Source organism: Salmo salar, chromosome 01 (genome assembly GCF_965601325.2).
Source record: "Salmo salar chromosome 01, fSalSal1, whole genome shotgun sequence".
Classification (NCBI taxonomy): domain Eukaryota; kingdom Metazoa; phylum Chordata; class Actinopteri; order Salmoniformes; family Salmonidae; genus Salmo; species Salmo salar.
In genome coordinates, this window is record NC_138291.1 from 57,432,501 (window position 1) to 57,455,000 (window position 22,500).

A 22,500-nucleotide genomic window follows, 5' to 3' on the forward strand; every position below is an offset into this window, starting at 1 on the left:
GGAGGGGCAGTAGGAGAACGTGGGAAAGCAGTGTGCACCTATGTGCAGATTCATGATCCCAGCCTCAGGCAATAGATAGTATTACAGTAAGCAAAAAAAATAATACATATGCACAAACACAGACAAGCTACCACGCACACACACACTTCAGTCTGAGTTTTTAGCTTTCATAATGACATGTGGGAGCACAGCCATGCATTGACAAGGTCAATCATCACTCTCCTCATCTTACGCTCTCGCACCATCACTCTCCATCCCTCTCTTTATTGGAATCTGTCTTTCCTTCTTGAACCCTTGCCACATGCTCTCTCATACTTCTGCTGCTTGGAATGAATCCATTGACATACACTCGTTGGCCAGTTCATTAGGTACCCGGTTCATGAAAATGGGTCGCTCCTACAGACAGTGAGTCACGTGGTCCTTGTCACGGATGGGCTATTGCGCAGATGACCACCTCGGGTTCCACTCCTATCAGCTAAAAACAAGAAGCGGCTTGAGTGGGCACACGATCCAACACTGGACATTTGAGGAGTGGAGAATTGTTGTTATTATTTTTTTAATCGCCTGGTTCAACGAATCGCAATTTCGGATGCGTCATGCTGATGACAGAGTCAGGATTTGGCGTAAGCAGCATGAGTCCATGGCCCCATCCTGCCTGGTGTCAATGGTGAAGGCTGGTGGTGGTGGTGTAGGGAATCTTGTTCTGGCCCACGTTAGGTCCCTTGATACCAATTGAGTGACGTTGTCATGCCCCAAAGAATTCAGGCAGTTCTGGAGGCAAGAGGGTCAGACCCGGTACTCTCAACCCCTCCCGTCTCAGCCTCCAGTAAATATGCTGCAATACTTTGTGTGTCGGGGGCTAAGGTCAGTCTGTTATATCTGGAGTATTTCCCCTGTCTTATCCGGTGTCCTGTGAGAATTTAATTATGCTCCCTCTAACTTTCTCTTCTCACTCTTCTCTCAGAGGAACTGAGCCCTAGGGCCATGCCTCAGGACTACCTGGCCTGATGACTCCTTGCGGTCCCCAGTCCACCTGGTCGTGCTGCTGCGCGACAGAGTTTCAAGTTCCTTGATGTCCACATCACCAACCAACAAACATCCCTAGATTGGCTGGTGCTTGAGGGGCGTTTATCAATATCATGGCGCAAACTCAAACTTCCAGCATGTTCCAAAGAGTGATTTTGCTTCAGATGTTGAAAAAGGTTTGTCGTATTACCAGACTTCGTAGCCACCTGTCTACGGCACAATTTGCACCAAGCATCGCTCTGCTCTTTGTCGGACTTCAAAAAGCCAAACCACTTCCAAATTACTGAAACAGTTTAACTTTTTAATGGGCAGGTGGGACGGTAGCGTCCCACCTGGCCAACATCCGGTGAAATTGCAGATCGCGAAATTCAAAAATACTAAATTCAAATATTTAACATTCTTGAAAAAATATGTGTTATACATCAAAATAAAGCTTAACTCCTTGTTAATTCAGCTGCTATGTCAAATTTCAAAAAAGGCTTTACGGAGAAAGCACACCATGCGATTATCTGAGGACAGCGCACCGCATACAAACACATCAAAATCATTTTTCAACCAGGCAGGTGCGACACAAAAGTCAGAAATAGCGATATAATTAATGCCTTCCCTTTAAAGATCTTCTTCTGTTGGCACTCCAAAATGTCCCAGAAACATCACAAATGGTCCTTTTGTTCAATAATGTCCTTTATTTCCCAAAAATGTCCATTTATTTGGAGCGTTTGATTCAGAAATACACCGGTTTCAACTCGCCCAACATAACTACAAAGTATCTAATAAGTTACCTGTAAACTTGGTCCAAACAACGTTCCTAATCCAACCTCACGTACCCTAAAAGGTAAATAATCTATAAAATATAAGACAGAGTAAACTGTTTCTAATACCGGATAAAAACAACGTGGAGCGCTCTCCTGTTCACACGCACCAAAACAGTGGAGTGACACTTACAATGAATAGGACTACTTCTTAATTTCTCAAAAGAAAAACATTGAACAATTTCTAAATACTGTTGACATCTACTGGAAGCCATAGGAACTGCAACCAGGTTCCTAATAATAATAGTATCCCATAGAAACCCATTGGAAAATCATATGACCTCAATTTTTTTTCCCCCTGGATGGTTTGTCCTCGGGGTTTCGCCTGCCAAATCAGATCTGTTATACTCACAGACATTATTTTAACAGTTTTAGAAACTTGAGTGTTTTATATCCAAATCTACCAATTATATGCATATCCTAGCTTCTGGGCTAGAGTAACAGGCAGGTTACTTGGGCACGCTTTTCATCCGGACGTCAAAATACTGCCCCATACCCAAGAGGGGTTAACCCTTTTTATCAATAATTTCTTTGTTGGAAGCTGCTCCTTCTCCATGGCTATCACTGCCATTGTTTTCTCCTACATCACTCATTTTTCATGGTTAATAGTGGCTACTCCATCACTCGAGGTGCTAAGTGGTTTTTAGTGGGCGTATACCTCTCCACGTGCATATTGTCACTTCTCCGCACGTTCCTGCTGCGTCACAGAGGTGAAATGGACTGCTGTACCTAATTATTCTATATCGACATTATCAAAAATGAATCTAAACGTTTTGATATCGTTATTGGAGGGAAGTAATTACCTTGATAATTATTGATATTGATTTATCGACCAGCCCTACCGAACGGTCTGTTTAAACTACTAGCACACAGCTCGGACACCCAAGCATACCCCACAAGACATGCCACCAGGTCATTTCACAATCCCCAAGTTCAGTACAGACTAGGGGAGGCGCACAGTACTACATAGAGCCATGACTACATGGAACTCTATTCCACATCAGGTAATTGATGCAAGCAGTAGAATCAGATTTTAAAAACCAGATACAAATACACCTTATGGAACAACGGGTACTGTGAAGAAACACACAGGTACAGACACACGCACATTGTAATAGCGTTGTATTACATTTTGTATTGTAGATATGTAGTGGTGTAATAATGTTATCTGATGTACTGTTTATCTTTTGTTTTGTGTGTGATATAAGTGCCTTAATGTGTTTGGACCCCAGGAAGAGTAGCTGCTGCCATGGTAGCAGCTAATGGGGATCCTTAATAAATTCACTCAATCCATCCACCTCTCTCACTCTTCTCGCTGATTCAAATCCTCCCTGCTATAAAGACGGACATCTAGACAGCTATACTGTCTCAGTCCTCTCCTCAGACCAATCAGCAGCAGTCTCACTGGGGTGAGCTCTCTGAATGAACAGTGAATGGCTTGGAGAAAAAAAAAGGTCATAACGATCCACACAGACAATAAAGAGTGCAGAGGTAATTGTGTGGGCCAGAGTCTATGGATAAAAAAAAAGTCAATGAGCAGCCACACACAGACATATTACACAATACACACATTTTCCTACTTCTATAGTTTGACTACAGACCCACCACAGTATATGACCAACGAACGCTTAGAAAGTCATTAAAGTATTCTATGTTAGAACCACATACATGCTATTTCTGGTAAACCACACAGACACTATTGTATTGCAGAAGACAGATTCTGGATCTAACGCCACCTCAAGTGCGTAGTTGGGGGAAACCCCATGGAGCACACACACACCCGTCAATGAACCTCCACATGGAGCTGGCGCTCCACTAACCTCCAAACTTTGATTCCTTTACCCTGTCTGGGAACAGTAACACAAGCAATACTACAGCAAAGCAGGGCGATGAAGGCTATTGTAGTACGGTTACAGAACAGTAGATTACCGGCGCAGTGGTTGTTTAGCAACGTGTTGGTGGTTGTAGAGTTGCATGCTGGGGCCACAGACACCGAGACCTCCTCCATTCTCCTCTCGCTGCACACACACACACGCGCGCACACCTCTTTGGCAAGATCCAGGCACCTTCCTCCCTTTTTTACTGTCTGAGAGTGTGAGTGAGTATGCTGGCTTCACCGATACAAGTCTGCTGTGTGTGTGACTGTATATATACACACACACACACACACGTGTGAGTGAGTGATCGAATATTCCTCTCGTCGTCTTAGGCAGTCCAGTTTTTCCTCGCTCTCTCTTTCTCGAGTCTATTTCCTTTGTTACTTTTTTTCTATCCGGGTACTAGTCTTCCTCGACAGCAGACAGAATGATTCTTGGTTGTCTGTGTGCAGAGAATGCTTTTGGTCTTCCCCTCGTTCTCGCTCGTCTGGGTCTGCTCTCTCCGACATGCGCTAACACACACCGGTGCACGCTCACACAAAGCCCAGAGTGAATGAGCACGAGAGTGAGGCAGGAGGAGGAGGAGATAAAGCTTTTAAAAAGAAAACCTTGACTGGCTCAGGGAGTGGCTAAAGCCGAGCTGCTGCCTCACACATTTTTAACCTCTGGAGCGCTGACAGCAACACAGCTCCTGAAAATAGAGAAAGAGAGAACGAGGGAGAAATACAGGGAGGAGGGTAGACCATGTAGAAGTGTCAAATTCCCCTCCCCCAGGAGCCTTGCAGGAGTCCCTATATCCTACTCCCTTCCCCCCTCTCATTCTCTCCCTCTTCCTGCTTACCCATCGTCTCACAGACTACTTTCACACACCTCTCACTATCACAGCAGTCACCTTACAGGACTGACAGTCTTATACCGTCATCATACCCACTTAACCTACCTTACGTCTGACAAGAACCGTACCACCCTAATCACTATGCCACCTTTAGGGTTAGGAACTTGGCAATTCAATAAATGAATTCCTAGATCTTATTTACGTCAAGGTTATAACATCACTCTGGAACTACAATGATATGATGTGAATGTTCCTTGAGATGATGTAAAATAAGATTTTAAACTCCATGATCAAATCCTGGTCTGGTCGAAATGAAACCCACTGTTCCTCACATGAACGCAGGAGCACAGCCAAACTATGCGGTCTGAGTGGGAAGCAGAGAGCACTATGATAGAAACCCATTCAGTGTGTTCCTGTCTATTTTTCACTAAGAATGTATCAACGTTTGGGTGGAACAGAGTGCATCGTGTGTATATAGGCATTCTGAAGAACCTTCATTACCATGTTCACGTATACGTGGGTCTTTAAGACCGCACATGTGTGCATAGCCTAACTCCTGCTAGCTACGTAGAACACAGTTGAAACCGAACCTCAGCCCTGTGCCTTAGTGGGCCAGCATTCAAAAACAACACAGGCAGGGTTTTGTGAATTTGAGGCTCGGAGGGAGAGCGGGTCCCAGCCGATGGCGGGTTTCAAACCAGAGTGAACCATTTAACTCTCCACTGTTTGTGAATGGGGCACTGTTGCAGGGCACAGGCAAACAGGGAGAGAGTGAGGACAGAGAGAACAGAAAGAGGGAGATAAAGAGAGAAAAAGGGAGTGAGAGAGAAAGAAATAGAAAATGTAAGAGAGAATTCTTTCAAGATAGCACTCTGACAAGTTGGAAGGAGAAAAAAAAAACTGAAAAGGGACAGGTGACTAGCCTGGAGGAAAAACAGAAAAGGGACAGGTGTCTAGCCTGGAGGAAAAACAGAAAAGGGACAGGTGTCTAGCCTGGAGGAAAAACAGAAAAGGGACAGGTGACTAGCCTGGAGGAAAAACAGAAAAGGGACAGGTGCTTAGCCTGGAGGAAAAACAGAAAAGGGACAGGTAACTAGCCTGGAGGAAAAACAGAAAAGGGACAGGTGACTAGCCTGGAGGAAAAACAGAAAAGGGACAGGTGACTAGCCTGGAGGAAAAACAGAAAAGGGACAGGTGACTAGCCTGGAGGAAAAACAGAAAAGGGAAGCCATTCCCACAATAGATTTCTATAATGGGCTCTGCAATGACTCATGGTATGGACAGGGATGGGGTTCTCTCACAAAATGGATGAATAAATCCAATCAAAGTTTATTTGTCACGTGCGCCAAATACAACAGGTGTAGACCTTACAGTGAAATGCTTACTTACTGGCTCTAACCAACAGTGCAAAAAAAAGTGTAAGTAAAGAAATAAAACAACAGTAAAAAGACATTTGAAAATAAGAGTAGCAAGGCTATATATAGACACCGGTTAGTCAGGCTGATTGAGGTAATATGTACATGTAGATATGGTTAAAGTGACTATGCATATATGATGAACAGAGTAGCAGTAGCGTAAAAGAGAGGTTGGCGGGTGGTGGGACACAATGCAGATAGCCCGGTTAGCCAATGTGCGGGAGCACTGGTTGGTCGGGCCAATTGAGGTAGTATGTACATGAATGTATAGTTAAAGTGACTACGCATATATGATAAACAGAGTAGCAGCAGCGTAAAAGAGGGGTTGGGGGGGGGGGGGGGGAGCACACAATGCAAATAGTCCAGGTAGCCATTTGGTTACCTGCTCAGGAGTCTTATGGCTTAGGGGTAAAAACTGTTGAGAAGCCTTTTTGTCCTAGACTTGGCACTCCGGTACCGCTTGCCATGCGGTAGTAGAGAGAACAGTCTATGACCTTCCTCTGACACCGCCTGGTGTAGAGGTCCTGGATGGCAGGCAGCTTTGCCCCAGTGATGTATTGGGCCGTACGCACTACCCTCTGAAGTGCCTTGCGGTCGGAGGCCGAGCAATTGCCGTACCAGGCAGTGACGCAACCGGTCAGGATGCTCTCGATGTTGCAGCTGTAGAACCTTTTGAGGATCTCAGGACCCATGCCAAAACGTTTTAGTTTCCTGAGGGGGAATAGGCTTTGTCGTGCCCTCTTCACGACTGTCTTGGTGTGTTTGGACCATTCTAGTTTGTTGTTGATGTGGACACCAAGGAATTTGAAGCCCTCAACCTGCTCCACTACAGCCCCGTCGATGAGAATGGTGACGTGCTCGGTGCTCCTTTTCCTGTAGTCCACTATCATCTCCTTAGTCTTGGTTGCGTTGAGGGAGAGGTTGTTATTCTGGCACCACCCCACCAGGTCTCTGACCTCCTCCCTATAGGCTGTCTCGTCGTTGTCGGTGATCATGCCTACCACTGTTGTGTCGTCTGCAAACTTAATGATGGTGTTGGAGTCGTGCCTGGCCATGCAGTCGTGGGTGAACAGGGAGTACAGGATGGGACTGAGCACGCACCCCTGGGGAGCTCCAGTGTTGAGGATCAGCGTGGCAGATGTGTTGCTACCTAATAGAACAGGTGAAAGGAGGCGGGGCCAGTATCAGTGGTGTGAAAGGTGAGGTAGCCAACTGTGAGACTGCAATTGTCCTCCAGAGAAGTAATGAGCTTTTAACACTTGACAGTAGGGTTGGGCAGTAACCAGAGTTTCATATCCATCATAACCTCCTTCTCTCACCCCTGAATTTACAGTATTGCCGGTTTAGTACACAAATGGGGGCCAAACAGATATTTTTTTAAACCCATTGGGCATCTATTACCAGAATGCTAACAAAATTAGCACAAGTAATAGCAAATGTGCATGGCGGCTGAAGGCTAAATACGTTAACGAGCACAAATGAAAATAAATGAAAAATTGCAAAGACGGGCAATCCAGCTCATAAAGTTATATAGGTAGGAGCTACCGAATGTCATTTTTGGTGAGTTTGTACATTTACAAGTGAATGTGAACAAGAGACACTTTGCTAATTTTCTATGTTTTGACGTATGCATTTACATTACATTTTAGTCATTTGCAGTACTGGCTCTCCAGCACCTGTCTACACACTGCATCTGTGTGGAGTCTGGAGTTGCTAGGGCAACGAGCCTGCCTGCTCCAAGGAGGGAGGAGCAGAGAACGGAGTGGAGAAAAAACGCAAGGAAATCAAGATGGCACTGGCAGCTGTGCAAATAACTCATCCAAACAGCTTTGCCTACTCAAAAGCAGAAGAAATGTAACAATATGATGCCCCATCACCTTATTAATTCAGCAACTTTGATAGAAAGTTAAACTAGGGGTCGTGTTAACGCATCATTTTCAGACAGGAAGAAAATATAAAAACACAATAAATATCTTGCTGCATTTCGTAAAAACAGATCTAAAATGCTTCTTATTGTAATTTCTGCTCAGCGTCAGACTCATTTTGTGCGTCAGTTGCACTTCTAAACTCGGATGAGAATTCAGGATTGGGCATTCAAGCAGCAGACAGTGCTGCAACTGATTTTTAGGTTTTTTTTCTCTACACTCACCTGCTCACGCTTTCTCTTGTTGTGCTATTTAGAAATGGGACTGGCTCAACTGTGCTGGGGAAGTAAGGTTTATAATGTAAAATAATGTGACAGTTGAAATAAGAACGGGATCGGACTTTAAAAAAAATAGCAACAAATATTAAAACGTATGGGAAAAACTTCAAAAGAAATATTTTGAACAGTATTGATGCTATTGAAAAACCATCCCGTGGCTATTTCCAAATACCCCAGTATACACAGTATACCGCCCAAGCCTAAGTGACAGACAGGTGAACTGTTGTGAGGTCAAAAGCCAGCACACAGAGTTCTCGGGAAGGGACGGTTTATCTCATACCTAAGCACAGTAAAGTCAGGTCAGCCCCCATGGCCCCTCAGACATGTGACACAACAACTCCCAGCATGCTTTGGTAGCTAGACGAGGAGTTGTGACCATGTTTGCAATCATTCCCAAAATACTTTTCCAAAACAATTTGCTGAAAATGTGCTGTATATCAATGTTCCTGCTCTCTACTTAAAACGTCTGGCGTTAGCTCGAACTTTTACTGCCATCTGAAGGGAGATCAAACCTAAATGTGGAGAGGAACTGCAGTACAGTCACCAAAATAGAGCTGACAGGAAAGAGTAAAGGTGGCAGGATAGCAGAGCAGGGCCTTGTATACACATGACAGGAGCACACACGCACACACACACACACACACACCAAACCGAAAAACTAATCAGAACACTTGTACACCTTTCAAACCTAGTGTTGCACAATATACCAAAACTTCGGTACTTTTCGATAGTAAAACTGTTCGGACTAGAATTTGTTGTTACTTTCGGTATTTCTGTCAAATGTGCCTCGCATCATCTACTGATTGAGAGATGATTAAGTCTGTCTGTTAGTGCAGCCGATGTCCCTTATAACGCGAGAGCACCTTGCCTGCTCCACTTACTCATTGCTAACTCTAGCCTGAACTGTGGAACCAACCACTGCATTCACTAGGAGTCTGGGCTGCATCACCACTAATACCCGGACTACACCGCTCGCATCGCGTGCACGAGCATCTGCATTGCCAAGGGCTAAAATAGAAGTCCTTTCTATTTCTGACGCAGATCACGCTGCAAGTCCTGCCTCTCCCATCTCCTCATTGGTTTATAGAAGCAGGTACCCATGTGCCATCTCCTCATTGGTTATACCCACGTGGGTGATTGAAAGACGAACTGTGTTGCTGGTCGTCGGGGTAATACTATGAAAGTTTAGATGCCGATCACCATATAAGTTCAAAGATCAAAAAGCCTGGAAGGAGGAGAGATGACTAGAAACGATTCGGTTGGCCGTTTTATGTGTGGATTAATTGTCGGATTAGAGGACCTTGTGAATTTCAGGTAAAATAACTCAATGTTTATATCCCAGGACAAATTAGCTAGCAACAGCAAGCTAGCTAAATAGAACAAATTAGCTAGCAAGTGCAAGCTAACTAGCTAAATTGCCATAAATGTTTAAGGCTTTTCGACCTGCCCCAAATTAATGTAATTGGTTCAGAGCTTGTTTTGATATCATAACCTGCGTGTCCTGATCATGTCTGGTGTAGAGGGACAAAATACATTTATGCACGATTGCGCACGCGCGCAGCCGGTTTGGGTTCCGTGTTATGCGTCACATAAGTTAACACACTTGAATAGTGCTACATGGCCTGTAGAAATTTTGAAAATGTACTGTTCACAAAACAATATCCATTACAGGTTAGAACACTTTACAATGCAAGAAGTTACCAGTAACTTCCAGCTTTATGAGCTAACTTTCCTCGCTAGCTTACAGCTGAAGCGAACATAAATTCACTACCCTAGTACCTTGTTTGTTTGTGATAATATGCAAACCATAACACAAAATTTGCTGATTTCAAAGCGGATTGTCACCAAAAACTTTATTAATTCACTTAGTCTCCCCCGCCTCACATCTCTCCCAGTCAAGACCATCTTTGCATGAGACTGGAACTGACTGTGTGTGAATAACACCCTGGGTCTTAAAGAGACAGCACACACTTTTATAAAAGAAGAGACTTACTCGGTACAATAAAATAAGTTCCAAAATAAATGGAAGGTCAAAAGAAATCCCCATGAAATCAGCCAAAACAAGCGCATACTCAATAACTTCTATTGAGTATGTGTTCAACTGTATTGTAAATAGGCCTACGCTACATCTTGATTTATCGAGTTTATCAATAGACTACAGATTAACCATTCAAATAAATTATTACCATTATGTTGTTATTTTTTTAATCATAGTTTTAATGTCTTCACTATTATTCTACAATGTAGAAAATAGTAAAAATACAGAAAAATCCTTGAATAAGTAGGTGTGTCCAAACGTTTGACTGTAAGTACATTAGACATGGAAAAGTGTCTAGAATTGCAAGTCAATTATCTTAAAAAAAAATGCTAAATTATCTCTGAAACCCATGAAAAAATTTGTAGAATTGCAGGAAATGAGCTTTAAACCTGCACAATTTTCTTTCCACCAACAAGAGGGGTGTGAACACGATGCTGGAAAGGGGGCCTGAGTGAAAAAGTTTGGGAACCCCTGAACTAGGTGATCATTTCAGCACCGTTTTGATTCGGGACAGTGCCATCACACTGCTTTCAGTCTTGATAAATCAATCAATGTCAGAGTTGTTTTTTTATTGAATCTTCAATTGGATATAGGCTACAATTAGGCTGGGGAAAGGTTAGCTAAGTTGAGGTGAGTGCTGCTCATGATCATCTTGTCTAGTTGGCTCATTTATTAGCCCTGATCACAACATTTTTACAGCATGTTATGTAGCGTAGCCCTTTACACTTGTACCAGTATATGGGTTGAAAATGGCAGATTTGGACATTGACAAGTACCTCAATTGGAACGCAGTGGCTTTACAGCAAGATTCTATACATGACGTCAGAGCTCAGGGTCTGCGCTTCACAGCTCTGTATGGGTTGACTGACAGCAGTTCCGAACTTGAGTACCACATGCGACAAGAAGTTGCCCCCACCCCTACCGCTAATTGGTCAACTTTTGCACCCCAAAAAAATCATCTGAGGGAAATGCTGTAAATTATGAGGACTCCATGCATATATTTTTGAAAGATGAGACATTGAAGATTATAATAAATACCGCATTGACGTCATACAAGCGAGCCAAACACCCAAATGTGCACTTTACATTTCCATTTTATAATTTAGCTTAGTCATGTTGGCAAAAGAACAAGCTTTCAAATTATGCCCACCTGACACAGATTGTGATTTATAAAAAATTGACAGTTTTTGAATTGCGTAAACAAAAACAGTAATAGTGTAAAGGAGGGGCTGCAGGGCTGTGTTCCGAATCAAACAACTACACGTGTACTTGCTCTAGTTTCTCAACACAGCTAGGAGAGCTCCAAAATATTCTTATCATATTACTGAACGTATCCAAAGTATTTTCAGATTTCGTTATCAACAAATGTGGGCGATAAGTACAGTAAATGTTAAACGCACATAAAATCAACAGTGCAATGTTTGGATTCAGTCTCGGGAACTGTTGTGTCCTCACTATTGGTCTAATCATTATCCCATAATCTCCAAACTTAACTGCTACCATGGTTATACATTCCATATTTCTTCTGTAAGCAGCATTTCAAATTTAGTCCCATCCATAGGCCAATTCCCATGAGTGTGTGTGTGTTGACTAAATAAAAACTATTGATTCAAATTTGCATGGCACAGCCATGTAGGCTTATAGCCTGCAGAGACCAGTAGTATAAATAAACTTAGAATATGCTATTCTAATCTTTTGAAAATACATTTTATTAGTCTTATAATGCTTCTTAGGACCTGCCTAAACAAATGAATAATGGATTTCTTTGTGATGGTGTATATTCAATTGATTTATTAAAATAGTCTGTCATCGGCCCACGACTACTCCCACTCTTAAACTTACTGGCATGTGCACGAGAGGTAAAAAAGGCTTACCCTGGCAAGAATGTGGTACAAATGGGACCGTATGAATGAGGTTACAGTGGGAAAGGTCCCATAGCCACAGGGGCATATATACAGTACCAGTCAAAAGTTAGGACACGCATTCCAGGTGACTACCTCACGAAGCTGTTGAGAGAATGCGAAGAGTGTGCAAAGCTGTCATCAAGGCAAAGGGTGGCTACTTTGAGGAATCTCAAATATATTTTGATTTGTTTAACACTTTTTTGGTTACCACATGATTACATATATATTATTTTATAGTTTTGATGTCTTCATTATTCTACAATGTACAAAATAGTAAAAAATAAAGAAAAACCCTTGAACGAGTAGCTGTGTCCAAACTTATGACTGGTACTAGTGACATCTTTTAAAAACCTCAAATTGGGATTCAGTTGGATAAGAAACAATAATAAGGCACTTCCTCTCTACATCCATACTTCTAGTTCTTATAACTCTCCTAATTCACTCTCTCCTCTTTCTATTCTGCTCTATCCTTAATCTATGCCTCTTGATCTGCCTAATGGTTTTCCGATGGGGCATGTTGGGGAAATCCCTGCCAGAAATCACTACTAGTGCCAGTCTGATGAGTTACCCAAGCTGCTGGCTCCATTCTGGCTCTATGTGGCCCAAGGGAGTGGTGCCTAGGGCTGTTAAGGTGACCGTATTACCGCCACACTGGCGGTCACGAGTCATGAAGGCAGTCAAATTCCACTTCAGTCACGGTAATTAGGCTTCTCCAAGCTCTGATGCTGCTGGTTATGAGTAGCCTACAAAACTTGCTAACTGCCTGGTACTCAGCACTCTATCGTCCCTCTAAATCACTCTGACATCGATGCAAATGTATTCAAAAATCTAATTAAAAAACACTTCATGAGAGCCCATGATCATTTCTATGGGCTATGGAATAACGGGAGTGATGGCCTCAAATAAAAAGACGAGGCTCCCATCAGCTTTCTATAGGCTAGGCCTACTATATTTATTTCTCAACTTTCCTAATATTAAGCACAATTAGAACAGGACTATAGCCTACCTGGCTGGCATGAAAATAAACCACGGGGAAAAGAGAGTCTTCCATTTGCTATTTAAGTGCATAAATTAGATGTATTTTTCCCGCTGCCCCTGTTTTGATGCAGGTGCATGATAAATGGTCCTTTCTAAATCAAAACATGTCGCACATACAGTACCTACCAAAAGTTTGGACACACCTACTCATTCAAGGGGTTCTTTAAATTTGACTATGTTTTACATTGTAGAATAATAGTGAAGACATCAAAATTATGAAAAAAAACACATATGGAATCAGGTAACCAAAAAAAAAAGTGGTTTAGAATATATTTAAAAATATATTTTAGATTCTTCAAATAGCCACTCTTTGCCTTGATGACAACTTTGCACACTCCTGGCATTCTCTCAACCAGCTTCACCTGGTTTCCCAACAGTCTTGAAGGAGTTCCCACATTTGCTAAGCACTTCTTGCCTGATTTTCCTTCACTCTGCAGCCCAACTCATCCTAAACCATCTCAATTGGGTTGAGGTCGGGTGCAAACCAAATGGGATGTTGTATCGCTGCAAAATGCTGTGGTAGCCATGCTGGTTAAGTGTGCCTTGAATAATAAATTAATCACTGACAGTGTCACCAGCAAAGCACCCCCACACCATTTCCATGCTTCACGGTGGGAACCACACACACAGAGATCATCCGTTCACCTTCTCTGCGTCTCACGAAGACACGGCGGTTGGAACCAAAAGTCTCAAATTTGGACTCATCAGACCAAAGGACAGATTTCCACCAGTCTAATGTCCATTGCTCATGTTTCTTGGGTTTAGCAAGTCTCTTCTTCTTATTGATGTCCTTTAGTAGTGATTTCTTTGCAGCAATTCGACCATGAAGGACTGATTCACGCAGTCTCCTCTGAACGGTTGATGTTGAGATGTGTCTGTTTCTTGAACTCTGTGAAGCATTTATTTGACCTGCAATCTGAGGTGCGGTTAACTCTAATGAACTTAACCTCTGCAGCAGAGGTAACTCTGGGTCTTCCTTTCCTGTGGCGGTCCTCATGAGAGAGTTTCATCATAGCGCTTGATGGCTTTTGCAACTGCACTTGAAGAAACTTTCAAAGTCCTAGACATTTTCCAGACTGATCTTCATGTCTTAAAAGTTATAATGGACTGTCAATTATCTTTGCTTATTTGAGCAGTTATTGTCATAATATGGACAAATAGGGCTATCTTCTGTATACCCCCTACCTTGTCACAACACAACTGATTGCCTCAAAAGCATTATGGAAAGAAATACCACAAATTAACAAGGCACACCTGTTAATTGAAATGCATTCCAGGTGACTACCTCATGAAGCTGGTTGAGAGAATGTCAAGAGTGTGCAAAGCTGTCAAGGCAAAAAGGTGGCTACTTTGAAGAATTTCAAATATGAAATATATTTTTTGTGACTACATGTGTTATTTCATAGTGTTGATGTCTTCACTATTATTCTACAATGTAGAAAATAGTCAAAATAAAGAAAAACCTTGGAATGAGTAGGTGTGTCCAAACGTTTGACTGGTACTGTATATTATTTAGCATATGTAAAGACAAGATTAAATCAAGAATAGTCTGATGGGTGACAATATTAGCCTATCACTTGTGAATGATGCAACGCATAAGAAAAAAATGCCTTTTTTTGCGACTTTTCTAATCATGTTGCACACCTCATGTAGCCTAGCCCATATGTTTTATTAAGGTTTGTATCACAACTCAAGTGGCCAAATAACTTCTTAAAATGAAGCACATTAATCTGCTTTACAAGGTGTGTAGAGCCTAACTGGCATATATAAGCAGTGCGTGAGTTTCAAGTTTGGAGAAGATAATTTTCACCATAAAAATGCACCTTTATAATAAAAGCATTACATGTATGATTGCATTTGTGGTCACTTTTGATAATGGTGTTTTCTGCTAATGGAACATTCACGCTTATATATAAGCCTACTGCCATGTGCGCATTGCTGCGCTTATGTGAAGAAATAGCCTAATAGTTTTATCAACATTTTATGCTATAAGTTCTGATCTGTTGCGTCAGCCACATTGCATAAAAAAGGTTTTGAGATGCTAGTGGTTGTATTCATTTGGGATTTATCGCATCCCACAACTGTCCCAGACTATGGTTGGAACATTTCATAATAGAATAGGTCGATTTTTGTACTATGGGGGAAAGTAGACTGACATAGGCTAGTGATTTTGCTGTTCGTTAGGCCTCTCATCTTGTTGGCTGACAAAAAGTAAATGTGGACAGTTCTTCCAGTATCTTCAATATGCACCTCGGAATTGGATAAGGACGTGCACAGTTACGTCCTCAATGTGTCTGTCTTCACTTGTAGCCTGTCAGAAAGACCCGATCACGTGACAGAGCCATGTGAGTGAGAGGTGCTTCGGATTGCACAGCACACTCAGGGAGAAGGGCACAACGCAGCACTCTGGGCCACAAAAGGCATGGATTTTTTTAGGGTGCATTACAACCACAAAGGGGATGCCGCCTTGAAATTGGAGGCATTATCAAGTGCTTGTCAAATTGTGAATGAGAGACTACTGGAGTATGTACAGCCTGAGCAAAAAACAAAGCAGAGCTCATGCCTTTCAAGCAACTTTTTCCTAAATCATTAGAATCTCATCATGCAGCCTTACAATGTATTAAACATTAAAACATATAGCCCAATGTTTGTAGAACAACTAAAGCTACATTAACCTGTTAGGGACAGACGTTCCGCTAGCGGAACGCCTCACCAATATCCAATAGTATAGCATGGCGCGAAATACAAACACCTAAAAAATGCTATAACTTCAATTTCTCAAACATATGACTATTTTACACCATTTTAAAGATAAGACTCTCGTTAATCTAACCACACTGTCCGATTTCAAAAAGGCTTCACAGCGAAAGCAAAACAGATGTCAGGAGAGTACCGTCCCAAAAATAATCACACAGCCATTTTCAAAGCAAGCATATATGTCACAAAAACCAAAACCACAGCTAAATGCAGCACTAACCTTTGATGATCTTCATCAGATGACACTCCTAGGACATTATGTTATACAATACATGCATGTTTTGTTCAATCAAGTTCATATTTATATCAAAAAACAGCTTTTTACATTAGCATGTGATGCTCAGAACTAGCATACCCACCGCAAACTTCCGGTGAATTTACTAAATTACTCACGATTAACGTTCACAAAATACATAAATTATTTAAAGAATTATAGATACAGAACTCCTTTATGCAATCGCGGTGTCAGATTTTAAAATAGCTTTTCGGTGAAAGCACATTTTGCAATATTCTGAGTACATAGCCCGGCCATCACGGCTAGCTATTTTGACACCCACCAAGTTTGGCACTCACCAAACTCAGATTTACTACAAGAAAAATTGGATTACCTTTGCTGTTCTTCGTCAGAATGCACTCCCAGGCCTTCAACAACAAATGTTGTTTTGGTTCCAAATAATCCATAGTTATATTCAAATAGCTCCATTTTGATCGTGCGTTCAGGTAACTATCCGAAGGGTGATGCGCCGGCGCGTTTCGTGACAAAATTCTAAATATTCCATTACCGTACTTCGAAGCATGTTTAAAATACGCTGTTTAAAATACATTTTTATACGATTTTTCTCGTAAAATAGCAATAATATTCCAACCGGGAGACGTTGTATTCGTTCAAACAATGAAAGAAAAAAATGGAGTTGTCTCGTGCACGCGTGCGCCAGTGTCATTGTCCTCAGAAGCACCACTCACAAAAACCCCTGCTGTTTTTCGCCCAGAGACTGCAGAGCTATCATTCCACTTTCTGGCGCCTTCCTAGAGCCAATGGAAGCCTTACAAAATGTCACGTTACAGCAGAGATGCTGTACTTTTGATAGAGATGCCCAAGTAGGAGAACAAATTGTCAGACAGGGCACTTCCTGTTTAGAATCTTCTCAGGTTTTGGCCTGCCATACGAGTTCTGTTATACTCACAGACACCACTCACAGACACCATTCAAACAGTTTTAGAAACTTTAGAGTGTTTTCTATCCAAATCTACTAATTATATGCATATTCTAGTTTCTGGGCAGGAGTAGTAAGCAGATTAAATCGGGTACGTTTTTTATCCGGCCGTGAAAATACTGCCCTCTATCCCTAACAGGTTTTAATAACTCTAAATTAAGCACATAGGAGGACCTATTTCTTCGTTAACCGCTCAACACTGAATAGCAGCACGTGTGCACTCCCTCAAATCGTTTGGAGAAAATATTTATAGTTTATTCAGCTTTGTTCAATTGTATTCTTCATACTATAAAATAATGCCATGGAATTATAAGCAAATCTTGTCTGCTAAAGGAACTAGTGTAGCCCACAGGACAACTCAGAGCATGCTATTTTGTTCTTCTGACAGACTACATTTTCTTCATATCATGCTTCTTAAGACCCGTCTAAAATAATGGATTTATTGTGAAGGTGTTGGCTATATTACATGGATTTCTTACTTTTTAAGTGGCTTGTAGGCTGTGTGTGGAAGCCAGGAGACGCTAAATGTGTTTACGTTAACTAACTTCAAATACCGTGAGACCGACAGTTATTTGCTTGACACTCACCAGCTGACGAAATTTCGTGACCGCCACAGCCCTAGTGGTGCCAGTTTCACCATCTCTCACCCACGCTGCATTATAAGCTACGAGGCCAGAGCACAGGGCCTTGGTTCAATGAAGTGTCATGGCGCCCTTTCCAGTAAAACACTCAAGCCCAGAGGAGGAAGGCCCTGGCATGGAGTCACGACACTAATGTCTTTCCACTACCCCATGGATAAGGTACTGTATACTACCATCTCTGTGTGTGAGAGTGAACCCGTTTCTTGTTTGTATTTGTCAGCAGCCCATTTGCATACACGTGTGCATGTTTCAGAGACAGTAACTGCACAGCATTGATATGAAGTGGAAATCACATATTAGACGGTGTGAGAGGGGGGAAAAAAGGAGCGAGTGATATGAAGAGCTTATGAGACACAGACAAAGAGACAGACCGGGGGAGTCGGGGGCGGATACATGACGGTTCCCTAGGAAAAGTAACGTGTCAGAGGTCGCACCCTTCGATTGGGGAATGCCTGCATGAGGATCTGGAAGGAAGGTTGAAAGGGAAGAGGAGGAGTGGGAAGAGAGTGGGAGGGGAGTAATGTGTGTCGGTAACCATAGAGGGATGTGTTGGACAGACTGAGACATGTTCTTAGGAGGCCCGCTACACGTGTCTGTCTGTCTCCCAGAGCGCCGAAACAATGACAGACAAGTAAAGCAAGCATAGCATTGTAAATTACACACACACACACACACACACACACACACACACACACACACACAGTGCTATACAACACAGCACAAAATGCCGCAGCACTGAGATAGGGCAGTTTCACTACACAATAGGGTTGGGCAGTATCCAGATTTTCATATCGATATACCGTCCTATCATACCGGGATATATGGTATTACTGGCTTAGTACACAGGGGCGGCCAAACCCCCCCCCCCCCGCGCAAAAAAACCCATTGTGCGTCTATTACCAGAATATTAGTAGTAGAGAATTTCCATGGAGTCTGTAGCTAAATATGCTAACGAGCGCAAACTAAACTAATTGCAAAGATGCACTCCAGCTCATAAAGTTATATATTAGCTAGGCGCTACCGAATGTCATTTTTGGTGAGTTTGGACATTTACAAGCGAATGTGAGAGTGAGCGACATTGTGCAAATTAACAAAGTTTCGACGCATGCTTGTCTGAAGGAAGAACAGTACTGGCTTTGGAGCAGCATATGTAGACTACACGCTGTGTTTGTGTGGAGTCTGGAGTCGCTAGGGCAACTGTCCTGCTCGGAGAAGATCGCCCGAGAAGAGAGAAGAAGAAGAAACGCAAGGAAATCAGGATAGCGGCAGCTGTATAAATAACTCACACAATGGTCTTTGACTTCTCAAACACGGCAGAAAGCTAACAAAATATGATTCCCCATCACTTTATTAATTCAGCCACTTACTTTGATTAACTAGCAAGTTAAACTTAGGATGTAAGTTTAAGTCAGAATTCTGAAAGCATAAAAATAACTTGCTGCGTTTTGTAAATGCAGATGTAAAATACTTCTTACTGAAATATCTGCTTGGCATCAGACTAACTTTGTGCTTCAGTTGCATTTGTCCATGAGAATTCACGAACAGGCATTCTATCAGCAGACAGGTGTAGCCAGCCAACTTTTCTCGGTGTAGCCAGCCAACTTTTCTGCGGTAAAATGCAAGATTAACTTTAAGAAAAACATTATGAAATGTAGCTGGCTACATTCTTTCTATGATAAACAGTATAAATATGATGGCACCAGTTGACTGCAGGTATTTATTTTAAAAAGTAGCTACAAATATTCAAATGTACTGAAAAAACTTCCAATAAATGTGGCCATTTCCAAAAACCCTGGTTTATCCTATATACGATAAGCCTACTACACAAACACGCATGCCCACCACACACACACACACACACACGCACGCAACCAGTGCCTGCAATTCATGACATGGCACAATTCCACGCACACGATTGGACGCGCACGCACACACACATATAGTCTCTCTGTTAGTGTGTGTATCAGTAAATCAAAGACACGGCAATGTAATCGTAGTAAGCAGAAATAAATGTTTAAATGTAAACCGTGTGTAAGACTGAGGGAGGTCTTAATCAAATCCATTTCTATACCGGTTCTGTTCTGAATCAGAGGCTTATTTCAGTCACAGTATAGTTTTAGACCACCCTGCAATTTGCTGACATACACACTCAAATGCTGGGTCTGTGCGTCAGTATGCATTAACATATGCACGTAAGTACATGAGCAGGTGTGTGTGAGGAAGTAAGACATTGTGTGTGTGTGTGTGTGTGTGTGTGTGTGTGTGTTGTTTCTAGAGGGCCCTGTATTACAGCCTTCTAAAAGCAGCAGGAGCCTGGATCCAGGGCTGTGGTACAACTGAAACATCACTAACTGACACACTGACAAGCCGACACTTGACATTCTGACTGCAGCACGCAGACACCAGCTTTTTCACCAAGTTTAACTGCCGGTATCTTGGTCCTTTGTGCCTTTCCAACCCAAGTAATAAAAAAAATAAAAACAAAGGGGAAAAATAACAATTACCCTCAAAACCTGGGCAGAGAACGGAAGAGAGAAGCAGGAATCTGGAAGCTGTGTGTTCCTGCTTGCCTCCAATTCCAGGAAAAGCAGCATGGACCCTGGGAACTGGGGGAGGGAGGGAAGGAAGGAGGGAGAGGGGTGGTTGAGGTTGCACGGACGACCGTACATCAGAAAAAACTGCCGACGACCAGGGCTCCGTCAGAGAGAAAGAGCCCTCTCCCCCCCCTAGCCTAAAGAGTCGTTTGTGAGTGCTCCGACCACCCTCCATAACTAAAAAAACAACAAAGAAAACAGAATATCTGCAAAAAGCATCAAAACATAATTTAAACCTCAGCCACAACCCCGCTGAGTCACTATATTTTGGTTGAACAGAGACCAGGGCACAGGCATTGTATTTTTTCAGATCCAAGCTGTAGTATGTATTTGAAATGTTAAAGCAGACTCACCGCTGCAAGGATTTGATATAATACCAGACTGTACTCTAAAATCTATTTATTTACTTTAAAATTCATAGCATGGGTTATATCAGCTCAAGGTCACTTCAAATCTAAATCAAAGTTTATTGGCCCACTTCATGGGACAAAGAGATCAGAATGCTGAGAATGAGGTAGACTGAAGCCCTCAAAATCAGCTCTCTACCATTAACTATAGCACCTTGTATCTCAACCTCCACACAATATGTTGAGACGAGCTGTCAGTCAGACAGCACCCCCCCTATCTGCCAACCAAGGACACGCCACCATCTGCACTCTGCAGGGCTTGGCCAAAAAACCTCCACTGTGGTTGGATGAGTGACAAGGACACACACACACACACCTCCCCCTTCCTCCACACTGGTCACCTGGTCATAATGTAAATACCTCTCGCCCGCCTTCCAGTTGCCATGGAAAAGTACAAGAGGAAAGTTGGACTGACTGCAGCACAGGACTCCCCCTCCTCTCTCGGTCTCTGAAATATTCCCCATTCTGATTCAGCATCACTGCACTGAGCAGGAAGACAGAACCGGGTCATCCCCGCGGGACAGAATGAGGTCATCACCCTGCACCACTCTACCGCAGGGCACCGCCACATGGGGTTTTAACACAGCAAAATCAGTTTTACTAGTGGTGTACTGTGGCCCTGTATCTAGTAGACTGAGACGACTGTATATCCACTTATAGTCCGTTAGTGTTATAGTCACAGACATCGTTGAGGTTTCCCCTAAAATGATGGAAACTCAGTGTATTTGGACATAGGCTGTACACAACAAGGGTGGTCAGCTAGGAAGCTACAGTGTTTGCAGAGCTGGAGGGGGAGGGGTGGTGGTGAGTAGGCAGGAGGCAGCAACAGTAAAGGTTAGCTGGTCAGGAGCAGAGTGGGGGGCTAGGCAGTAGAGGGAAATGCACTACGCAGCACATTCATGATTTGTAGGTGACAAACAGCTAAAAATAAGTGTCTGCAGCACAGAGCAGTCACAGAACAGGCAACATAATACAGGGGCACATTGCAACACAGACCTACATATTTAAAATCGAACATATCTAATGAATAATCACATGGAGGAATATTTAAACACACATACCAATTCATGCATTATAGCCCTACTAACAAACATGAATTAATGCAGTATATATGTTTCATGGTAATGAACAAACACATCTACACCCCCCCTCACACACACACACAGTTGGAAGGACAGAATCCTCTAGAAAGTCATTGTATGCTGTAGCGTTAAGATATCCCTTCACGGGAACTAAGGGGCCAAGCCCGAACCATGATAAATACCCCCAGACCATTATTCACCATCCACCAAACTTTACAGTTTGCACTATGCATTAGGGCAGGTAGCGTTCTCCTGGCATCCGCCAAACCCAGATTCGTCCGTCGGACTGCCAGAAGGTGAAGCGCGATTCGTCACTCCAGAGAACGCATTTCCACTGGTCCAGAGTCCAATGGCGGCGAACTTTACACCTCTCCAGCCGACAAATTGGCATTGCGCATGGTGATCTTAGCCTTTTGTGCAGCTGCTCAGGCCATGGAAACCCATTTCGTGAAGCTCCCGACTGACAGTTCTTGTGCTGACGTTGCTTCCAGTAGCAGTTTGGAACTGGGTAGTGAGTATTGCAACTGAGGACAGATGATTTTAACACGCTTCAGCACTCAGCAGTCACGTTCTGTGAGCTTGTATGGCCTACCACGTTGCGGTTGAGCCGTTGTTGCTCCTAGATGGTTCCACTTCACAATAACAGAACTTACAATA

The 22,500-nt window shown here is 42.8% G+C and overlaps 1 protein-coding gene across 5 annotated transcripts in view; it reads right to left on the reverse strand.

Moving 5' to 3' along the window:
- Positions 1 to 22,500, reverse strand: part of LOC106605231 (EMAP like 4) — a 97,409-nt gene that overhangs the window by 52,975 nt on the left and 21,934 nt on the right. Inside the window, exon 1 of one of the 5 annotated variants that reach the window (XM_014200659.3) lies at positions 3,768 to 4,374. The exons of 2 other annotated variants lie outside the window; for them this stretch is intronic. In XM_014200659.3, coding sequence (XP_014056134.3) covers positions 3,768 to 3,846 — 79 coding nt within the window. In that variant the 5' untranslated portion in view covers positions 3,847 to 4,374. Of the gene's footprint in view, positions 1 to 3,767; positions 4,375 to 22,500 lie in introns of those variants that run through there. 2 more of the 5 variants (XM_014200652.3, XM_014200667.3) reach the window with 2 other exon arrangements.